At 43.0% G+C, this 23,261-nt stretch overlaps 1 protein-coding gene across 2 annotated transcripts in view; it reads left to right on the top strand.

The window, feature by feature from the left end:
- Positions 1-23,261, top strand: part of pou6f2 (POU class 6 homeobox 2) — a 72,454-nt gene that overhangs the window by 16,778 nt on the left and 32,415 nt on the right. For both annotated transcript variants that reach the window (XM_065949084.1, XM_065949083.1), the window contains exons 2-4: positions 43-140; positions 5,899-6,118; positions 21,956-22,281. In XM_065949084.1, coding sequence (XP_065805156.1) covers positions 43-140; positions 5,899-6,118; positions 21,956-22,281 — 644 coding nt within the window. The remainder of the gene's footprint in view (positions 1-42; positions 141-5,898; positions 6,119-21,955; positions 22,282-23,261) is intronic.

The raw sequence follows: 23,261 nt of genomic DNA, 5'->3' as shown, positions 1-23,261 counted from the left end.
CTTCCTCCTTTCTACTCGGGCTTCTGCCTGTTGCTCTCCCAGGAGCTCGAGACGGTTCAGTCCAGTCCGACGTCAGCAGCAGTCCTTCAGAGCACGGTCAGCTGGGCCAGTCCCACCCAGGATACCCCATGGGTCCACAGGTGAGTCTGTTACAAACTTCATTCAGTATAAAAACACTGTTTTTAAATCAGTGACAATATGAAGAATTTGAGTGAGCTAATATTCTCATTGAGGCACTTAAGAAGTTTGCAGGAGCCCAACTGTCCCAAAGACAGAAATGTACGTCTGTCATGAGGCCGATAGAAAACTGCCATAACACTGCAAGTTAGCATGTGACATCACCCGGTCCACCTTCAACCAGTTAAACAGAAATCTTAATGTGAAATCAACAAAATTGAATTCAACCTTGGCGGCAAGTTGTATGTTTGTGGAAGATCCCGTTAATCAAAGATGAATAAAGTGTTCATGCCCTGTAAGTCTCAGACATGCAGTGGTCAGTTAGCTGTGTTTGCCCTTTGACTAAATATTCACTTTTTTATAGAAAGGTTGGGACAAAAGGTTATGAAGAAAAGACTCATGTCAGTAGATTATTTTGCATCTGGGTGTCCTCTTTTTTCTTATGATTTTTCTCTAGATCCTTAACCTTTAAGTTTGCAAACATTGAGCTCTCCAAACAGGATGTGACGCAGTTTAAATCATACACATAAAGTACAGACTGACTAGAATCTAAAATGTATCTGACTGAGGTAAAGCTTTGGAGAAGAAAGGCGCTCAGGTAACCCCAGATGTAAGGATGCAATACGAACATCAAGTCCAGTAAGAAAACATTTTGCACTAAGCTGTTCTGTGATTGGTTCATTTAAACAATCCTTTTGTTTGGGAATTAGCTGTCCCATGATGAATCCTGTGTTCTCCTTCTTAGAATCAGCCTGTTGCAGTTAACTAACTTTTTTGCCCCTACAAGTCTTCAGAAAGTGTATATGAAAACCAGTTCAAAACTAGAGCTTCTGCAGGGGCTCATGCTTTATTTCTTTACAAACTTGATTCCACTTAGCATAGTAGTCAGATGATTTAACTCTCAAAGAAAAAGGAAAACAATAATCAGGGCCACACCAATAAATCAAATTACGTAATAACTGAACAATCTCATAAATGCACAAAATCATATATTTACAGAACAAGTACTCACTCAAATAATGCATCTATCAGAGTCACAATAGAGTTGTCAGCACCCTGTCATGCAGCTCAGCAGTGTGAAGCAAACAAACGGAGTGAGCATGGCCTGCTGCAGACCTCTAAATTGCTCAGGTGTGGCCTGATTGGATCAAGTCAGACTAGGCTTAAAGAGGAAGTGTGATCTGCAACAAGTCACACTGTTTTGTTTTTGCCGAATGAGTCTCATACTGTTCCACATGTGCAGCACACAGATGTTCACATGGTTTCAGTGGCAGACGGGGGGAGGGGGGGGGGGGGCTTTCTCTGCTCTGATATTGTCAAAATTAGATGTGCACATATTGACTAAAATCCAGAGAACACACGAACTGGAGAGTTCATGGAAAAGTTATTTTATTAAGGACTGTTTTATGTAGGCATATTCTGTTGGAGAGGTAAAATAAAAATTGTTATCATTCCAGGAAAGAGTATTTCATCAAATTCTGTAAAAGAAATTAAATTAATTTTTGACAGCATTGTATCACTTTTGTTGCGTGCCGGTCCTCTGGGAGCTCACTTTTCTAAGTTACAAATTTCGAGGACAAGCGGAAAGCAAAGCCAAGCACGACAGTATGTTACCAAAGGGATGTTGTGTTTTTAACAAAGAATGGAAAAAGATTAACCGCATGAAATAATGAATTATCTAGATCTCATTTTATTATTCTCATGAAGCCTGTCGCTGTAGAAGTCCGCTTTCAGTTTAATTTCACATTTCTTTAAAAAGTAGAGGTCAAGTGTTCCTTACCGGCATCAAACTGCACTTGTTGTATCCACTGTTTGTTCGTCTATAGAAGAGAGGGGGTTTATTATTTCATCCAAACGCTCTCGTCCGTTAGAGTGACATCTCGTTTTGAATGCAGAGTGGAATTGTCCACATTTATACGACTGCAGGAGTCGGGGGGGGAAAAAAACACCTCGACTGAATGTTACACACCGAGTCAAATCCAGCTTAATGTGAAATCATAAAGCATTTTGTCCTCACACATCATCTTCACATGTAATTGAGTTGTGGCACTAATGAGCTGACAGTAACGGCCTTGTCAAAACAAGCGGGGGAGCAAAGAGGCCGAGCCTGCAGCCCAGTTAATAGCTCAATCAGGCATTGTCCTATCTGATTGGATTTATTGGCCTGGTGGCTCGGCTTTAATGAACATCTATCTCATTAGTGTTGCTCAATGTCACCTCGCAACACACACACACACACACAAACACACACACACACACACAAGCAGCATCAGGTTACCTCCACCCTCTTTAATAAGGCCATTCACCCTGCACTCAGTGTTACTCAATGACAGTCAGTCCTCATCAGGATAAACAAAAGAGGAAACATGAGAGCAGGAGAGCCATTCACTTTTTTTTTGTCAGGCAGGTTTGCAGGGTGAGAAATCCCCAGTGAAAGAGTCAATCTGCTGCAGGTGGAGATAAAGAATGAGCTTAATTAAAAGCACTCTTTTTTTTTATTTTATTACAGATACCCTCGCTGGTCATAGCCACCGTTTCCGTAATAGATAAGAAAGAAAAAAAAAACGAGGGAAGAGAGAGCATCTTGAGCAGGCAGCAGTTAGAGTGTGAGCCTCAGCAGGCGGCTCTCAACAGTCACCATCTAATATATTAATGCTGTCAGTACAGTCTCTGTGAAGCTAACACTTTTCAGAAACAAAGGCGCTCCGCATGCCATACCCAATTCTCTTGTTCCAGGATCAATATGTTTTGATAGATTCTCGCTCCCGAGCCGGATATTGTTCGAACAACCATTATCCGATGGTAGTTTACCCAACATGAATCCACCTTCCTTCTCTTTCCCTCCTCGCAGTTAGGATGACAAAAGTCTGCTATCTGGGTGATTATGGGCAATTTCTCAGTGCCAGAGCTGCCAAGCAGACAGAAAGGCCTATTCTCCCCTGATGGGCAGAGAGGCTGGGTACCGCATCCAGTCCTGAGTGGGGCTGCTTCCCCATCCAGAGTCAAGCATACACCTGGTCTGTGCGCCCGCGTTGCCCCTAGGAGACCGCTCCTCACCATGCAGCTGTCAGGCCTGCCAAGCACCGAACAGCAGCTCTCCAGCAGCATCTATGGAGAGAAAAAGTGGCAGAACGAGACCTGCTAAACCTATACAATTGATGCTGAGGCTTCCCATAGCTGAAGCTTGTTGTGTGGCTGCACAGAAGAGCTAATGACGTCGACGCTAAATGTATTCTAATCTCTGATTTTGATGCTTGCATGCAGATACAGAGCTCTCACCTCAGATAAACATCATAATCAGTCTTAAAGTGGCACAACAAACAGCCGTAAGTCTCAGATCTCTCTCGCATACTTAGAAAAAAAAGATCTGCACAGCTTTTTCTCCTCGGCAGCTGCCTGTGTGCCTAGCAGCTGCCTCTTTCTCCAAAGCTGCCTGTTATGATAAATAAATCAGGGCTACATCTGATAATTGCAGAATTGTCTTTTAATGTTATTCCCTTCTATGTGAGGCTGTCTTTGCTGTCAAGCCTGGCAATCTCATTTTGTTTGACTCCGAGATGAAATGTTCAAAGAGCGTCTTTGATTATGTGCTGCTCCGACTCAAGATTACATTGAGTTTAAAATGCAAGATTAAACGTATGTCACTTACAGCTTACAAACGGGTCGCCTTTGTTTTTGTCCTTTGAGGATTCTTTGAGCTCCAGGATTATTTATTCATTATTATTTTTTTTAAAGTTAATGGTGAATGTCATTTTGAATGCTCTCAGAAGCGTCAGATATTGCCGTTTGTTACGTGCGGCTGCCGTGTATCAAAGCGAAGAGGCAATCCTAACGCCTGTTTGTGATTACTCCTGCCAGAAACAATCACCTCTCTCTGCTTGTTCTTTTTTCTTTTCGCAGCTTAGGAGCACAAACAGGTACTCATTTTGTCTCTCGGTGCAGTGATTTCAGCCTGAGATCTCCTGTGCTGTGTGGCTTTAAACCCTCGTGACCTGGTCCCTCTTAAACTGTGATCGCATGTATGTCGGAGCGGGTGCAGGCGTTCTGCACCATGCAGGGTTATCACAGTGACACGCCTGTCACCCAGGAGCACCGGGCTCGGGAGCACAGTGGGGTCTTCGCACCAGTCGGCCCGCTCTGCATCCTCTGCAAGCTGCACACACACACACACACAAAATGCAAAACAGAAGCAGATAGCTGACAATTGGAGTTAAAGGCTTGTGAGTGTGAGTCAACACAGTGCAGCCAGGCTTACCTAGCAACATGTAAAGGCTGCTTCACAGTGGACACAACACAAGCTGACACTGTACTTTTATCATTTTATCCCAAACCATTCAGTTCTGTGTTTTAAGCAGTGATTTCGTTGGATCTCCAGAGTTTTCTGTCTGGGAGCTCCTCCTGCGTAAATCCACTTTGACGTGTTCGGACTCTGACATCATTTGAAAACAGTTTCATCAGGATGAATGAAATGTAAGATGTCATATACTGTGTATTTGGAGAGATTTCAGCCACAGCACAAACCTTTCCCCACTTGTGGCTCAAAGCTCTCGATGAAAAATGTGTCGGTGTATTTCCAAACCCACTTCCTCTGAAAACACATTTGAAGGGATCTTCTGCTGAGCAAAATATCTCCGAGCGATACTTCTGATAACATATCTTTTCCTCTACGACTTCACTGCTTCCACTTTAACTAATGTGAATGAATGGATACGTGAAGAGACGAGAGTGATGTGTTATATCCCTCATCAAAAGGGTGAAGTGCTGTTACTTTTTCCTTTTTTTTTTTTTTTTTTTTTTTTTTTTCTTATTTTGAAAAGCACTGTGTGTTTCAGGCACATTTCTCTGGTGCCGGGGATTTGTTCAATGGGATGAAACACAAATCACTCTGCATCTCTGGGAAATAAAAAAATGCTCAGCTCTTTGGCAAAGATTGGATTTGATGTCTGTCAGTACCGACGGCAGTGTGATTTTGACTGCCAGCGTGTGACACAGTGAAGCACAGAATTCATCAAGTTATCAAAACACATTGATTAATGGTACAGTCGCTCTGGTGACGGCTGCTTTAATACTTTACCCATCTCAATTAAGCAGCCCAGAATAAACATACTGTATTATATTCAGTTAAATGTAATATATTTGCACTGTATTTTACTTCTGCATAACAAGTGTTCTGCAGAAATAATAAATGCAGTTAGTATAATTTACCGACCACTAGGGCTGGGACTCTTTGGGTGTCTCACGATTCAGTTTTGATTCTTGGGGTCACGATTCGATTCAGAATCTATTTTCGGTTCTAACCAATTCTGGATTCATGATTCAAAGTCTATTTTTTAATGAGTACATACTTCAGGATCTACTCCAGCCATCTTTGAGACCGGCTGGATTTCTTGTTGCTCTATTTGGCATTCTACTGCATTAAAGAGCTAGCATTAGCACTTAGCAGAGAGTGACTGATTACCCCCCAAAAAAATGATTCTTGGAAGTTATGAATCTATTTAAAAATATCAGAAGACAAGAATCTCAATTTTTACATAACATTATGAGGAAAATTATTCTACATAGTTACAAATCGGTTCAGGATGACACATTAAAGACTGTTCTTCCACTCCTTGTGACTCGTCACTGATGATCTTTCTGGTGAAAAATGCTGTATTTATTTAACTAATGTTGACATGTGCTGTAAATGTGTGTTGTTGTTTTTTTTCCTTTTCCGTGTTGCAGTCTCTCCTGGTTGCCCAGCAGCTTGCCAACGCGGTAGGCGGCGTGATGTCCGGGGCGGCCGCCGGTATGAGCCAACCCATCCTCATCCCTTTCAACGCAGGCGGACACCTGGGAGGGCAGCAGGGCCTCGTGCTCTCCCTGCCCACGGCCAACATCCAGAGCCTGGTGGCTGCTGCTGCTGCAGGGGGCATCATGACGCTCCCCCTCCAGAACCTGCAAGGTAAGAAAGATAGAAGAGTAGAAACACAGTTTGTCATTAAAATAAAAAACAGTTTCAACATGATATTAAAGGACGAGAACGTGCAAAAGAATCCTCTTCTGGTGCTGAAAGGATGGCAAAATGTAAAACTCTGTGTCTTGTGTAACACTGATGCAGGATTGTCTGGGTCATTTGTGATGATTCATAGAACATGAGACGTTTGTTATACCTTCATTGCACAACATGGAGCTGTTTGTTTCTTCCTTGATAAAAAAAAAAAAAAGCTTCTGAACAGGTAAGAATCCTTCAGGGGGTTGTATCCCAAAAAGCCCCTATCCTCAACTTGCCCAGAGGAACGACCATATTAATTACAGGTCAACGTTTTGCAGTGCATCGCAAAAGCACTTTATGCCTCTTTCCTGTGCATAAGAGTGCACCGTACTTCACTTTCTTTTTTATCTCTTTCCACCTCATCTGTCCGTCCACATGGCTGTACTTATCCGTGCCTTTTAAACTTTAATGCCCAAGTGTTCTCTTTTGATCATAGTTGTAAATGGTTTTCATTTTAATGTTTAAAACATTGTCTCTTTTATACCATTAGATTGAAGGATGGATGGGGAAACCGTCGCTCATAAATCTTGGATGAGAGAGCAGCACTAATGTTAAAAGATGCCAGGCTACATGTAAAGCAGTGTGTTTTTTAGGATGGAGATTACAATAATGCCAGTGCAGCACAAAGTGCAGGGAAGGCTCCGTGTGGGGAAATGGATGGACAGATGCCCTGAGTGAGGAAATGTGGAGGTAGAAGCCTAATGGACACAAACATGCATAAATAACAGCAGCCATCGCTGTGGGCAGAGCTTTTAATAAACCCGCATCTATCCATTCAGCCCTTCAATGTATCCATCAGTAGTGGACGATAATGGGCCCAGCAGGCCCCAATGACTCACACTTCAACAGATCTTCCTCCTGGTGCGTGTGGATCAACCCAGAGGCTTCAGCGTTTTGATGAACTGATCAGCAAACACATTGTCAGGGTGTCAGAACGCCAAAACAAACACCGTTCACTCAGCCTTATTGTCCACTGCTAAACAAACCAGCACACTCTGAATCTGGTGTCCTCATTCCCCGTCCATGAGAGAGAGCAGAAAAAAAAAAACTGTTGTGGAGAAATGCCTCTGTGGCAGATCTTTTTTTAAGTGTGTGGACTGACAGACTGCCTCTTCGCACGTCCTCTTATCTGAAGGGGATTCATTGAAGGGACCTCCGTGGAGAGAAAGTGACACAAGTCACGAGTGAAGCTAAATGTCTTGACTGTGTCCAGGCCCCTCTGGCCACGCGACGCTCCTCCACTCTCCCCTGTCTGAGTTCATCACAGCTCCGCTGAATGAGGCCTGCTGGCACAGCACCTCTGTCAGACAACTGCAGCTCTAGCCTCTGCCCCCATGTCCCCCCGCGCGCCCCCTCCCAGCCCCTGCGGGTCTCCAGGCCTGATTAATCACAGATATAATACAGCGCCGTGCTGTCGCCGGGGAGCAGTCAGCTCATTTCACGACCTCAGGAGCGAGTATGTTTTACAGCACTCACGCTGCTAGCTAATTAGTGTCAGATCAGACACAAGACAACTGTGAGGCACAGTAATGAGACTCCTGGAGGAGCCCAGCCAATGGCTGTATTTAAATGTAATGAGGCGGCTAATGACCAACTAATAAAGCTGTTTGTCTTGAGGAATGGGTGGCTGAGGGTGGAGGAATTGTATTTCTGCAGGCTTGTAGTCTTAGTCATAGAGTTTGAGTAATAATACAATATCTAAAAAGATAAATTAGATCAAGTTAGGGTGTTTTAGTCCCTATTGATGTTGTATTTTAATGAGGAGAATTAAATGCAAAGACAGAATGAGAACAAACAGACAGAACAGTATCTTTGATCCCATGTTTTGATCATGCTAATCAAAGCTCGCTCCGTTAGAATGAATGCGAGCTTTAGGAGTGTAGCTCTCTCAGACGGTGATGAATAACTATCACTGTAATGGGGTTGTGCTGTAACGTTGGAGCGGTTGCTTAAATAAAACTGAGCAGCATCTTGTGGCAGACTCAGTAAACACAAGCACCAGTGTAACTGGTTATTTGTCAGAATGATTTATGCCTGCGTACACGCAGTAAAAACAAATTCCCAATGAAACTAAACAAGGGAGAAAGTTATCTTTTGTGACAGAGTGCACACAATTCTAGCTGACTTCACAGAGGCAAAAAGTAGGTTGGGTCATGCTAGAGGTCTGTAAATACGACGGCTCATATGAATAAAAACATTATATGTGATTTGAAATATCAGTGTGTACAAAGAACCTGCAGATTTTGATTGTTAGATGTGATGCTAACTTTCTGCTGCATTTTTAATAGGTTTAGATTTCACATGATTTTATAACAAGCAAAGCATGATTACCATACTTGTAAAACTAGTTGTATCAAAGCACTGTACATGTAATGCCCAATGGGAGGAAGCAGAACAAAGTCTCGTCTGTCTGCTTCTTCTTCTCTGTGACTCACTCAAAGGTAATGCAAGAAGCTAGTTTACTGGAGCGCTTTCATATTAATAAGCACATCCCATCTTATTTGCTCTCAGCAGAAAGCCAGGCAGCGCATCACATCAGAGGAGTGAGTTCTAATGGGGAGGTGCGAGCATTGTTTCTCTGTACTCGTCCGCAGGAAACACAAAACAGCTCTCAAGCTTCCCTGATAAAGGTCGACATCCCACTCACCTGCGGTAATGAGACCCGGTGTCAACGCCAATCAAAGGCGCGTCTGCCGTTTTGATGAAAACGCTCTGCGGTGTCGTTCGCAGGTTGCCAGTGTTGGCGCCATACAAATTAGGGAAATCACTCTGCTCATTACAGCACCAAAGGGTGGGCTCCTGGGGGAAGAGCCAAATGTTTCCACACTAGTTAGACATGTCAGGCTGCATCTCTTCTGCCTCAGCTGACTGCTGCTCCTTTAAGAGGTTAGATCACCGGGCCGAGCCACTGACTTAACCTCTGTCTGCTGTGGGAGTGCCTCGGTGTCCCTTTACCCATTATATTAGCCGAGCTGGAGAATTTCAGGCATCCTTTTTGGGCTCGTTACAGCCTCACTAGTTGCTCATTGAGGACTTGTTTCTCTCGGGTGGACTCATTTTAGGATAAGAAAAGCAAAAAGCTATTGTTGGTGCAGCAGATGAGTGCATTAAAAAAAAGGACCTGGTGCAAGAAGACCACATTTCCCCACATCAACATCTGCCATCTTAGCACAGCAGAGGCCGAGCCCATCCCGTCTCCCTCATCGCTCTTTAATTCGAGGTGTTCTCGAGCACTATGTATTCCACGTCGTCCTTTAATGATTTAACTTTGCCGATGACTCGCAGGGGAGAGAGCTGCATTAAATAAATAACAGTGATAAAATGTAGACCTCATACATTTCAAAGCTAATGCAACTAGCGGTGCAATAGGAGCAGCTGCACACAGTCCTGGAGCGGTAATTTGATTGATTTGTTGTGACAGCAGCCAAATAATTGAGAGTGAGAGGTGCTGGCGGAGATGAAGCGCAGGCAGACGCAGGTTCTTTTTTTTCGCCAGGCAAGTCCCAGCAGATATGGCACCCGGGTTCTCATCTCTGCCATTGATATCTGCCAGCGGTTTATTGTTTGTCTTCAATAAGCAGCTTGGAAACGCGCGGGGTTGCCGCCTTTGCGACAGTTTGGCGGCGGGTAAAAAAAAAAAAAAAAGAAGAAGAAAAAAAAATCACTAATCAAAATGTACAGAGGAGCGATGAGAGGGTGGGAATCAAACCCGCGCTGATGTGCTGGTTTACTGTACATCCACATATGAACACACAGACACTCCCATGGGACTCATGATTTATACTCTGATGTCTGTTTTGAAGCAGAGATGTAAGTAAATTTCCCCTCCGGTGTTTCACTTGTTGCAGATTTGTTTTGAATTCAAGATACACGTATCTCATAATGGCACAAAATAAAAACAATGATGCTCGGTGCATTTGAATAAACAGCATATGAACCCTTATCGTATGTCTCCGGAGATATTTTTAAGTCTTCTCTCTGTGGTACGATACATCGCTTTGTTTTAACCTCCTGGCTCTTGACTCGTGTTAGGTTTCTGTGCGTGGTGGCCGTGTCACTCGGGCTCAGCCATGCCACAGGACAGGACGCGGCCTGAAATAGAAAGAAAAGAGAAGAAGAAGCAGAAGAAGAGGGGGGGAGGGGGGGGGGGAGTCTTTATGGTGGTGTGGAGGCGGACGATAATAGTGTTAATCAGATGTGGCTGCGTCTGCTCCTCCACAGCAAACCCTGACATCTGCCCTCACTGGTGAACACTGACGGAGGCTTTTTTTGTTTGTTTTGGTTTTGTTTGTCCTGCATTTGAACACAACACGGTCTCTCTACATTCCACACTGTGTCTGCAGCGTACATGCAGAGCGTGTACTGCTCTTATTTAAATGCATGTTGGAGTCGACATGGAGCATTAGAGGTTTTGTTTTCTAAATCTGGAATCTGAAAGTCAACATGGAAGATCTTTGAAATGAGCTTCCTTGAATGATTAGAAACATGCAGAATGATTGTCATGAAGCTCTTTTCTATTCTTTGAGCTCCTGAGCTTTGACAGATTATCCTCCGCTTGCTGTAATTACTGTTTGTCTTTAAATGTGACACATGTACATTACACTGCAGGGTCCAATCAACCAAATTAAGTTCACAAAAAGTGACACATCTATGTGAGCATTTTTAAACAAAACCATAAACGTCTCATCTCCTTTCAAAAATCTTAATTGATATTCTTCATAATAAATAAGATTGTTGTTATCACCTGCTGTTTTTTAAGACACAGGACAGTGCATAGAGTCGGAAATCAGGTTCAGACAGAGACAGAGAGTGGGGTATGACATGCAGGAAAGAAGCCACAGGTCAGATTTGAACCCAGGGCCGCCCACTTGGAAGAATTTAGCCTCCGTACACAGGGCGCCGCATTAACCACTAGGCTACCGGCGGCCCTATTACCTGCTGTTTTGTCTCATAATATAACAAAGAGTGAGGTCTTTTAGCTGCTCGTTTGCAAAGTGTCTTGAGATAACATTTGTTGTGAATTGGCGCTATACATACAAAGATTGATTGATTGTTCATATTGATGAAACGTCCCGACAGTTATGTACACTCAATCAGGTTCATCCTCTCATTTGCACATTATTGGCCTCTTGTTCCCACTGAGGAGATCGCCTGATCACCAGTCTGAGAAATCACTGAGCTGATGTGCATTATACATACATCATATACATATACATAATCGCGTGTTGTTTTCATGATGTTTCCACACTTCCAGGAGAAGCCTTGACCACTTGGCCCTGAAGTTGTTTTGTAGAAATTACATCTCACTTTTTCTCTCTCTCTCTCTCTCTCTCTCCCCACCCTCCTTCCACTCTGTTTCCCAAAGACTTGCTAAAGGTCTGCCATATTGCTGAGGTGTGATCCAGAAGCTTTCAGCAACAATCTTTAGTCAAGCATTTTAAATGAAAATTGATTTGTGATTTACATGGTCAGCGAGGGGAAAATGAACTTATGAAATGTTGTAAATGAAATATTAGACAAGGTGCAGTGGGAGAGAGCAGGCAGAGATGGTAATCTTGTGGAACTGGAATTCCCGCCTGGCAGAACTGGGTGACATTTTACATTTATCTGTGTTCTGCATGAGCTGTAATGTTAATGGTAATTTTATGGGACTGAACCGGAATGAAAATGGTGTTATCACCGATTGCTTGAAATGTGGAATTGTGTAAAGTAGCACAGCTGCATCCTTTATTTCCCCGTCCCCGGTAATGTGAGTTATTGCGTGATCTGTTCTCAGAGCTTGAATGTGTGTATTCAGCCTCTTTTTTTTATCAGTCTGTTCTGCTTAGAGCACCTCATATCACACACCTTCACCACTGGATGAAAAACACAAACTGGTTTATTTGGATATAAGTACGAATGCCACATTTCCATGTGAGTGTTTCTCGCATGTTTTCAGCCCGTTGTTCTTTTTGTTCTTGCTTTTCTCTCTGAATTAATCACAATCAGAAATACTTTATTGATCTCAGAGTCGTTACAGTTGCTCTTACACACAATATAGGAGTAGAAATACAGTTATAAACACTCGAAATCTGAATACAATAAGAATGTAAGTAAGATATAAGTACAGGAAATAGTAACAAGAATAAGAGACACAATAAGAATACAGCTAAGTACCTACCAAGCACATCTTAATGATAATTAGTGCTGTACAAAAGCGCAGAAACTGTGGCAGAATATGTACACATTTTCAGGATTATTGCACAGTTTGTTTCAATATTGGACTTTGTGTTAATGGACAGATTATTGACCAGTTGTGATTCAGATTTACAGTATATCACATTTAATGGGACGTTAATGGAGGGTTCCTCATATTGTGTTGTGTTGTTATATCCATTTTGATGTCTTCTGTCTTTTATAAACAATCAAGCGACACACACACACACACACACACACACAACCCTCCCCCCCCCTTATTTGAATCTAAGAAATGCCGACTTCACTTCAGTTTTAATTGTTTTTATTAATAAAATCCAAAGAGCCAACACAAATCTGTTCTTACCAAAACATCTTTCTATACACTCTCCAGTTAGTGATGATTATGATTAAATGCAAATCTAGGATTGACATCCCTCCTAGGGGGAGGGGGGGGGCCAGCTTGGGAAGTAATGATTTAAAACACTACATGTAAAGCACGACTTCGATACTTCCTCACTTTTAATATAGAACATAACATTATAATTTAAACAAACGTGATCGATATGGATCCATCATGAACTTAATAATACAAGCAAATCAATGTAGCATTACGCTCTGATCAATACTTCTTACACTGCGACCAGATGTTCTAATTTTGATCGATACGTTTGTGCACTGAATGTTTCCTGTTCCCTCTCCGGCCCGTGTGCAGCATGTATGGATTTTCATACAACTCGCTTTTTCCGTGTTTGAAAGAGAAAGGAAACCGAAGAAAGAGCAAACAGAGTGATCCTGCAGCAGCAGCAGCAGAGGAGGAGGAGGACGAGAAGCTGTGGGAGTCTGGGAGCCAGCCTGGATCACTCAGAGGTCGTTTTTAAACACGCCTCTCCAGTTCCCCGAGTGTGAAACCAAAGAGTTCGCGGTCACATTTGTCAGCAGATGGTATGGAACCAAACCCTCTCACCAGCAGGGACGTCTTAGCCACTGCTAAAAGCTATCTGTGGTTACTAATTGCTGACCAGGGCCTAATTACCTTAATTAATGCCGGTGGTACCTGGGGGCCAGATTTGTGGGGCTTTTATCTGTATCAGTGCAGCTTAAGAGGTCCCGTAGGAGGCCAGAGGAGTGTGTAGGTCCCGTGGGTGCTATTTCTGGACTAACTGCAGACACATCACAGATGGATCCTGTGGCATCTGAACAGAACAGCGTGTTTGGAGAGAGATATCTGTTACTTACAGATCACAAGTAAACCTCACTAAGTACATCTCTGGCTAAAGAGGAGGAGGGGGGGGGGGGGGGGTTTCTTGCCTTCCTTCTGGGTGTATTTTCTACTTTTTTTCCTCCCTCATGCACAGGAGCCCGTTTTCTGAATTACACCGCCGTAATTCACAATGACAAAGTAGACTTAGCACCTTTTTCCACAGACCGTGGGGGGTTTTGTTCAGTGAGCTCTCACTGTGAAATTAGCCCGGGTGGTGCTTCTCATTTTCCAGCTGCAGTGAAATGGTTAAAAGACACAGATCAGCCGGTATGAAAATAGAACTGATTCAACAAAATCGGCTGCTTCCTCCTCACCCATCTAGCAAAAAAAAAAAAACAACCTCCCCCCCCCTCTATTCACCCACTTTTTTTCCCTCCCTACCATCCCCATCCTCACCCCCCTCCCCCCAGGCACCTTGTCCGCATGTGGAGAAGGCTTGTAAGTTTCGGGTGCATACATTTCTTTTGATGATATATTGTCCCGCTACGGAATTTCATTTACTGCTGCTGCCCTTTGCTGAACCTGTTGCTAGTCAGTGAGCACGATAAGCGTATAAGTAGCATGCTACTTCATTCATCATACATCGTTCTGGGCTCTCAAATATCTCATATGCGATTCAGGAAGAAACTACTAAACCGGCACAAAGGATCCCACCAGGATCAGCTGAGGTTCCATTTAACACTGTGTACAAAATAGAGCACACTCTGTATTATTATCAAAAACACATTTCCAGCGTTGCATCTACAAAACATTAGCCTGCATCTCATGGTGTACATGTTGTTTATGTAGCACAAGGGGGAAATGTATCTCAAGTGCAGTGCTCGTGTTGTACATAATTCCATTCACATTGCACATTTTTCAATGCATGCATTTCGAAATCTGTTTTTTCCCTCAATCACAGTGGCTGCTCTGTGTTGTATTAAACAGCATTAATAATCACAAGAGGCTCAGTGTCACTCAGAAGTCTCCACATCACTAAGGCAGACAGTGTTGTGCTGCTGGGCATGTTGTGCTGTGTGAAAGTGCTTACACGCTCCCTCAGACAACCAAAGGGAATAATTAAAGACAGAAGATGGAGGCAGAAGAATGGAAAGCAAATCCCATTGTTTGGGGTTATTTCATCCCACTGAATTTCTTTCTCTCACTTTCTTTCGTTCTCTTCTCGCATTCCTCTCCAAATGCACTGTGGGTATGTGGCGCGCTATCAAAAGCATATGTAAGTGAAGCAGCGCAGAACAAAAGCCCTATGATGTCCTCCTCATACCCACATTGTCTTTTGATTATTCTACAATCATTTCATATCTGCGTAAGTTGGGAAGGAAGGCAAGGCTTAATAATCCCATAATATACAATACTTTGGCTGCTCAGAAACCCACAATGCGCTGCTTATTCTTGATTTGTTCTCCTTTTTCTCCAGTGATTTCTTCAAGCCTTCAATATCCAAGTTGTTACCAAAATAATCCGCAATTAAATTCAAATTTAAGGTGAACTAGACGATTAGAGCGACTCTACTCCACTCCATTTCTGGAGCAGTAAATGCATCCCCTCAATCTCTCTCTGCTTTTACTGTCAGTCAGAGAGCACTCAGTCATCTCTGTGCATCAGCCCCGCAATATTGATTTTTCCACCCACAGAAACAGCCGCATGAACATAAATTTTGCATGAGGCTTTTACTCGCGGCCTCCGCTTTGGTCTGACGACACATGATGGGACCATGAACACGCTGTAATAACCCAGTCTGTCCTGCCAGGCAGACAGCCTCTTTTTTTTCCTTTTCTTTTTCCTTTCATCGAGGGGCGCGGGGTCCGGCACCTTGTGGACTCTGAAGGACAAAAGCAAGAGACCCCGTACTGGGACCCAGAGTGCTAGTAGTATATAAATAAGAGTGTACTGTATGTCCATAAACAAGAATACAGAAGAGATCTATTTGGTTTTGTTCTTATTTTTATTATAGACACATTTGAGGTGTTAAATATAACACTGTAGTTAACATAGGTTGTGTGTAGCTTTACATATTTCCCTTTAAAGGATATCGCATCAAGTCAAAGAATCAAAACTTATGACAAAGCACTAGCAACAAGCTATTCTCCTTTATATTTCAGTTTTAATCCTACTGTAAATTTTAAATGAATGCTTAAGCCTCATGCCATTATTATTTTTTCCCCATGGAACTTGGACTCTGAGACATTTTTTGTTTGTAACCTAAATAAAGACAGAAGTTAGAGCAGACTTCAGACACAGAGGGACAACATCACATTCACTGTGTTTTTCTTAAAGGGGATATATTATGAAGAATCCACTTGTACAGTGTTTTTCAACATATATTTGTGTAACCTGAGTATCTACCAACCCATAAAATGTGAAATAAATCCCTCCAGTCCTTTGTTTTTGGTCTGCATAAGTCTACAAAACAGAGAAAAATGCTCCATTTCAAATTTGCTCTCCTTGTGATGTCACAGTGGGATTCTGGTACAGTAAATCCCCTCCCCTGGTATCTAAACCCATGTACTCCACCTCCAACCTAGAGCAAAACTTTTGCACAGGTCTGCCATTTTTATTCTCGCTATCGAATGAGTGATGTCTACCGGGAAAACTCAGGGGGGGCTCATTGCATTTAAAGAGACACACACACTAAAACGGAGTGTTCTGAGAGAGCTGGTTTATACAGGGTCACAAACCTCCTCTGGTGCTTGATTCATGTTATCTTTTGACCAAAGAACAGCACAGATGTTTCATTTAGACCACAGGGGACTGTTTGAAAAGGGGGATAATATGTCCTCTTTAAAATGTCCACACTGAACCACTAATTAAACTGATCAACAGACCTTCAAGCATTGAGAGTATCTCGCTGGAGATCAAATATGCACTCTTGTTTGCACATAATGATATAGCAGCGGTCAGGGTTAGAAGCTATAATCTTTATTGTTTTCTCTCCGTTTGGAAATAGGGAAATTAAACTCCATCTTCCCCTGCTTCTGACCCCCTGGAACTCTCTTAAGGGCCCCAAGAGGTCCCTGGACCACACTTTGGAAATCAATAAACTAGCGTTAGCAACACACAAAAGGGCAGCATTATCGAGCACACGGGGATATTCTTGTATGTGTAACATCTCCATGGAGAGGATTTGATTCTTTGAAACGCTTCCCCCCAGAGTGAGAATTCTACAACACAGCTTGATATTGCCTTGCATCACAAAGTGAAAGCATTATCTCCGGATCCCTACAAGCGATGTGGTTTACTCTTGAAAATCCTGTTGCTCCGCGACTCTGCTCAAATCTTAACTGCCTTTATTTTTTTTTCTGTTGTGGCTGAGTTCCTCCCGCTGCACGACTGAAACAGTGATATTGCCTGCTGTGGCTCTGAGTAATGTTTTTATTCAGAGGCTCTCTAGTTCCTTTAACATTTCATTTTCTCCGTGTTTATTCCAGACATTACAAAGGCAGGAATCCATTTTCCATTCTTTTGATAACCAATTGTGTGTTCTGTATTCACTGGTTAAAGGAATGTGACACTAAACTGGTGTTCAGGTTGTGTTAAGAAAACTGTTCTCCTGCTTTCTTTGATGATCAACACTTTGTTTTTTTGTGTGCTCAATATAGAAAATAAATTAGATTAATTTCCCCCTGTGTCCCAAAGGGTAGATTTTATAATCCCGTTACTTGTTTATGAACCACTTAACAATCTCGGGCCTAAATACCTCTCAGATCAACTCACCTTGTATGAGGCACCCAGGCCCCTTAGGTCGTCTGGGGCAGGCCTCCTCAGTGGACCTGGACCCCTTAGGTCATCTGGGGCAGGCCTCCTCGGAGGGCCCAGAATAAGAACCAAGCAGGCTGAGGCAGCTTTTGGTTCTTGTTTTCTTAAAGGTTATTTTTTGGGGCTTTTTTAAGTCTTTATTTAGAGATAAGACGGTTGATTATCGAGAGAGAGGCAAGACACTTAACCCCAATTGGCAGCAGGGTATGAATAGATTAGCTAATACTGATGGTCACTTCACATAGCAGCCTCTACCATCAGTGGGTGAATTCTCCATTTGCCATAAAACATAATTTATATTGTGATTTCAATGTGTCCAAAAGTGATCATCGTAAAACTGCGAGGTACAAAAAAAAAGGCTTATTTTTTTTAATCCACTCGATCCGTATACGAGTGCTCTGATTTAATCCAGCGAGTAAAAATGACCTTCCTTTGACCACCTTTGTAATTACCACTTCTCATAGAGTCTAAATCTCCTTACCTCCAGTGGAGTAATTATCAGAGTGACTCACTGAAAAGGCAATTGAGACGGTGGTTTATGGACTCCCACAGTGGAACGTGAGGCAGAGCAGTAATGGGGAGCTTGTTTGTCCCCTCTCACCTCTCTCGTTAGAGAATGACAGCTGTATTTAGACTAGAGCAGTTCCTGAAAAATATACAAGGTGGGTGACATTGGATGGTTTCATTAACTCCTGACGGGCTCCTCTTGACGCCTCTGATTGGCTCTTAATTTACATCACCCCAAAATGATGCTAACGACATATTAAAGCTGTGAGCGCTGATGTGGGATTAGGGCATTTTTTTTATTGTAGGAGTGCTGCATTTATTCCAACTGAGAACTACTTCAGTAGCAATAACTATCTCTTTAAGGAAGCCACACATACATATGATGAAATCATTCACACAAAAGCTTGTTTGGACTTCGAACTCAAGAGTTCTTCTCATTTAATGTGAGCTCTACTTTTACCTTTGTTAACACCCAGAAAACTTGAATCCCTTCTACTGGGGATGAAATATCGCCCTTTCGTCTGACCCTATTTAACGCTGTGTGAAAGACACAGTTTAATGAAAGTCAGTCTGAGTTCCCTTTGTGCAGATGTGATTAAAGCTACACTGCTGTTACACTTCATGTCGGCCTTGACTGACATGAATCAATATGATGAGCACCAACTCATGCCTAAATGCTTCAATAGATGTTTTTGTCATTCTAGTAATGCGTAAATTTACAGTGGAAATTACTTTTACATGAGTGTATTGAAGGTAATAATACAATGAAAGGAAGTGAAGAAAAAGTATCGTGGCTCAATCCATAGTTGTCCTGATTTTAGAGGCTAAACCTTTAAAAATTACAGATATCATCTCAAGCAGTTTTTCCGACATGATTTGCTCTGCAAATAATTTTTATAGAGGTGCAAATTGTAAAACTCAAACACAGATGCAGACAGAGTCCAGTATCATTGTTGTAATATCGATATATCGGTCGAGTTGAAGAACTTGTTTTACATGCATTTAAATCAAACAAACATTACCGCATTTTCCTCCAATACTTCTTTGCATTAAGCAGCATAGTATCATAAGTCTTACAGCGTTTGTCTTCTGCTCAGACTACACCTGTGCACATCCATGCACACTTTAAGGATACATAAGGTAACAGCTGTACACCTCGCTGTTGTGCATCAAGAGGAAAACAAGGAGTCAGGCTCGAATCATCCTCAGAGAGAAAAGTACCGTAATAGGAGGGTTGGCAGTGACTACTGAGATAGCGCTGGTAATGAGAGAGCAGGCTGCTGCCCCCACTCTCCCAACCCGCTTCACTCCTGAACCGCACAGGAAACAAAAATAGCATTTTGTCTGACGAATGAGCCAGCGTTGACCTAGCCTTTCGACCTCTGACAATCAGTCTCGCTCTGTCCTCCAGTACTTCAGAAGCCGGGGCCGGGACAGTCAAAGATAACAGTTGATTTCTTCTGTGGCACTAAAGCTCACAGAGAGAGAGAGATGGCAGACAGTTCTTCAAAGCGCTGAGGTTGGAGGCCTTCCACTTCTAGGTGCTGGCGTTTCATACTCCCAAAGGATTGTTGTTAACTCTTAAAATGACGCTTGTATCTGCTCATTTAAGGTGCATATCTGCTCTTATGATCCGTATCAGTACTCATTACAAACATTAACATAGGCGAGTTGTGACAGCGGTGAAAGTGGGACCCGTGCCTTTCAACCCCTCGGGCGTGATGACTAAGTGGGAGTGTAGCTTGCTTGGTGTGCGTAGAAGCAGTGAATATGAAACACAACAAAGAGACAGTGGGAGATATAATGAGCACTATAGGATCCCGGCACCCTTTTGGCCTCTCTCCATCATAAGTGAAGCTCCCGCTCTCATCCTCAGCCTTGTGTCTGCTGGAGGAAGGAGCACAAACAATTAGCTGAGACAAGCCGTTTGGATTATGTGCTCAACCAAAGCAATCAGACAGCTGTGGTTAAAAGACTGAGCTTCAAAATGCCAGTTGCCCCGTTAGAGGGGAAGGGAGGGTCAGCGGTCCTGACAGTCTTAACAAGATGACAGAATTTATAAAGCACTGCTGTTAAAGAATATAGTACCTGCGGTGTAGCCCTTATAATAAGGCCACATGGGGCTTCTTCCATATTCCCTCTGTATTTGTTTTCTTTTTCGCCTCATATTTTTTGTTGTACCTCTTGTTCCTCGGCGTAATGGTCGGCGCTGGAGGAAACTCTGCGATCGTCTTTGATCTTCGCCCGCTTTCGATAATTTTCTGACAGAAATCTCATTTTCGCTCCCCTTTTGTTTTCTCCATCTTTGTTCCCTCTTTATTCCGTCATTAAACGGGGCTCAACATTTTTTTGTCGTTGTTGAAGTTGCGAAAAAGGAAAAGAGCCGGTCCTGTCAGGGGGCCTCGGCGCTGAGAATTGGACTCTCGCCGTTTGCACAGAATATATATATATATAATTCATGGTGGGGGTGTGAGAGAGGTGTCAATGTGTCAGGAAGTCGAAGAAATGTAAAAGTGCACTGTTTACTGGCCAAGAACCCTGGCTCTCTGTTGCTGCTCCTCTGCAGAGATGAGGGAAGAGGAGGATGATCTGATCTTCATCAAATGTTCATCTGTGCCCGTCCTGCAGTCGCAGTGACCGCAACAATCAAAGACTTGTCTGCCCTGATGTTTTATTCATCTTTTATGAGGCAACCATACGTAAATTATTGAAGTGCATTGATTCTGTATGTATACAAGCGTGTCTGCGCCTGTGTCCACCATTGTTCCTCTGCATTATCAATAGATTATTGCACTCGCTCTTTGTTATTCACTCCTTTGGCAAAAGTAAACTGTGCATTCTCTTTTTAGTCATTCAAATAATACTTAACCACTCCTTAGTTGAAGTGTTGTCAGTCCCTATTCCTTTCAGTATGCCGTCCAGTGTGTCGAGTGCAGTCAGATATCACCAACACAGATCAGGTCTTGGTCCCCTCACAGCTTGTATCCTCGTTTAATCCACTGAAAACCATATTGGATCCTGCCGTGCTCATCTGCTGTATTCATCCTTTTTGTTCTTAGAAAGCTGCACGCGCTCAGGTTTTTACTTTCTGTGGTTGTGTTCAGCCGTTGAAGGACAAATAAAATCTAAAGCTGTTTAAAAGTGATTATTTTAAGTTTATTTGATGCCTTTTGCATTTAGCCTGCTCTTTATGGAAAGAGGGTTTGTCTCTTCTCTATGTGATCAGCTGTGAAGGTCAGCTGTGATGTTTTCTTTCAGCCCGATTCTTCACTCTCAGTATTAAAGTCTACACCATAAGCAGCATGTTGGAGTATGGATTTCTTCTGACATTGGATTTAAATCTGTGTGTCACCTGATTGAAAATCCTGCAAACTCTGTTTTCTGTTGTTTCTCAGTGGTCTGCCACAGAAAACCACCATGAACATCAGATTTGAGAAGGACATCTTGAGTCCATGAGAGTATTACTGTGCTCGTGTGGTCGTGCAGTCTTCTTCAGCCTGAGTGCTAACCGATTTTTTTTTTTTTTTTTTTTTTTTGTCCAACGGCATAAAAATTTATAAGCATTTAAATGTTGAAATGAGGATCTAATGGCGCTCCATTATTGGATCCAATTAGTTAATGGGTTTATTTCTGAAGTCTTCCAGTGAAGATGGATGTCTCTTTCCTCTGAGATTTTCAGCCATTAAACCGAAGATTCTGACATTCTCCAATTGACAATGAAGACTTTTGGCTCCAGAGAGAGCAATTATATCAGTCAGGCTTGATAGCTTTGTCCTCCAACTAGCCTAAATCAAATTCACAGTCTTCATCATGCAGGCTGAAACCCTGGAGGACCTTGTTGTGGCTCCGTGTTATTTACATGTCTCTCACTATGCAGCCTTTGCATCCCACACCTCCGTGTGTGCATGTGTTTCCCTCAAAGGTGTGAGCATATTCTTCACATAATGAGAACTGGTTGATGTGCTGAAACACATGTTAGTTGTATATGCAATTTAGGTCACAGGCACAACAAGGAATCAAACAAGTCCATGTCTTTTCATCAACAGCTACCTCATCACTGAACTCCCAGCTCCAACACCTGCAGCAGCTCCAACAGATGCAACAGCATCACCACCAGCAGCAACAGCAACATCAGCAGCAGCAGCAGCAGCAGCAGCAACACCATCACCAACAGACCCACCCCCACACCCAGAACCAGCTGCCACCCCAGCATCACATGACCCCACCCAGCCAGCAGCAGACCTCAGTCCCTTCTCCAGGCTCCACCTGCTCCTCCACCTCTGGACATCCACAGCAGTCCCCGCCACACCGGCAGAACCAGTCGCCGGCCCGCAGCCTTCCTTCGCCCGTCACACCGCCCATGCCCCAGCTGGTGAGTCTGATCAAACTTTTCATTTCTCTGAAACAGAGTGTGCAGCTTAACTTAAAAAGCATTATCTCTAACATATACAACTTCCAATATGTTTTTTAATGTGTAAGGTAACATGAAGCTGTCACACCGTAACGCCTTAAAAGTACAATTTGAGATGTACACCAACTGTCTCATCATGGATGTGCACTTCTTTTTAGAACATAAAATGACCGTAACAAACAGAGAGAGGACAACCTAGATGCTTAACACAATGCTTGATCATGTAGTGTAGGTATTCTAATGCAGGCCTCTTCTATGTTTCTTAAGCACATTTCAGATTAGCTAGTCTCACTTTCCACCTTCACTCAGTCCTTCAGTCTTTTCAGCTCTTCCTATACTCAACCTCCTTTTAGTCACTTTGTCCGTCCATCCATCTCTGCCCTTCTGTCCGTCTGGCTGTCACTGTGTGACGATAATAACCTTTTTTATATCCCTGTGGTTTCATTTCTGGTGGAGACCGGCCAGGGTCGCCTTCCTGTCCCCGGTCACATTCATCAGCGTCAGACCCTTATTGGGTTGTGGTGCAACCTTCTTTATGGCCAGGATGAGTTGGGCTATTTGTTTCCCCCCGTGCAGCCCTCTCCGGCCCTGTCACGGCCTAGTGAGACTCAGCAGGAAAAACAACCTCTGGATTTAATGGGCTCCAAGGGCTAGCAGCTACATCGCACCGAAACCCACTGTCCAGTCTGACTGTGAATACAAGAACTAACTGACCAACATACAGATCCACACATTAGGCTTTCATGAGACAACTTAGCAAGGACTGCTACAAACTGCTTCTTTGTAAGGTTTCCTAGAATCTGTAAACATGTTCCTCTGAGAAACACAAAGACAGCAGCAGAACGGTTCCATGATTCTGAGAGCCGTAGCTTTATATAGATTGTCTTCTTCTAAAAGAAGCAGCCGGACTGATTATGATGACTGAGGACAGACCTCCCTTG

Source organism: Labrus bergylta, chromosome 20 (genome assembly GCF_963930695.1).
Source record: "Labrus bergylta chromosome 20, fLabBer1.1, whole genome shotgun sequence".
Taxonomy (NCBI): domain Eukaryota; kingdom Metazoa; phylum Chordata; class Actinopteri; order Labriformes; family Labridae; genus Labrus; species Labrus bergylta.
This window is presented reverse-complemented; position numbering and strand designations above follow the sequence as displayed.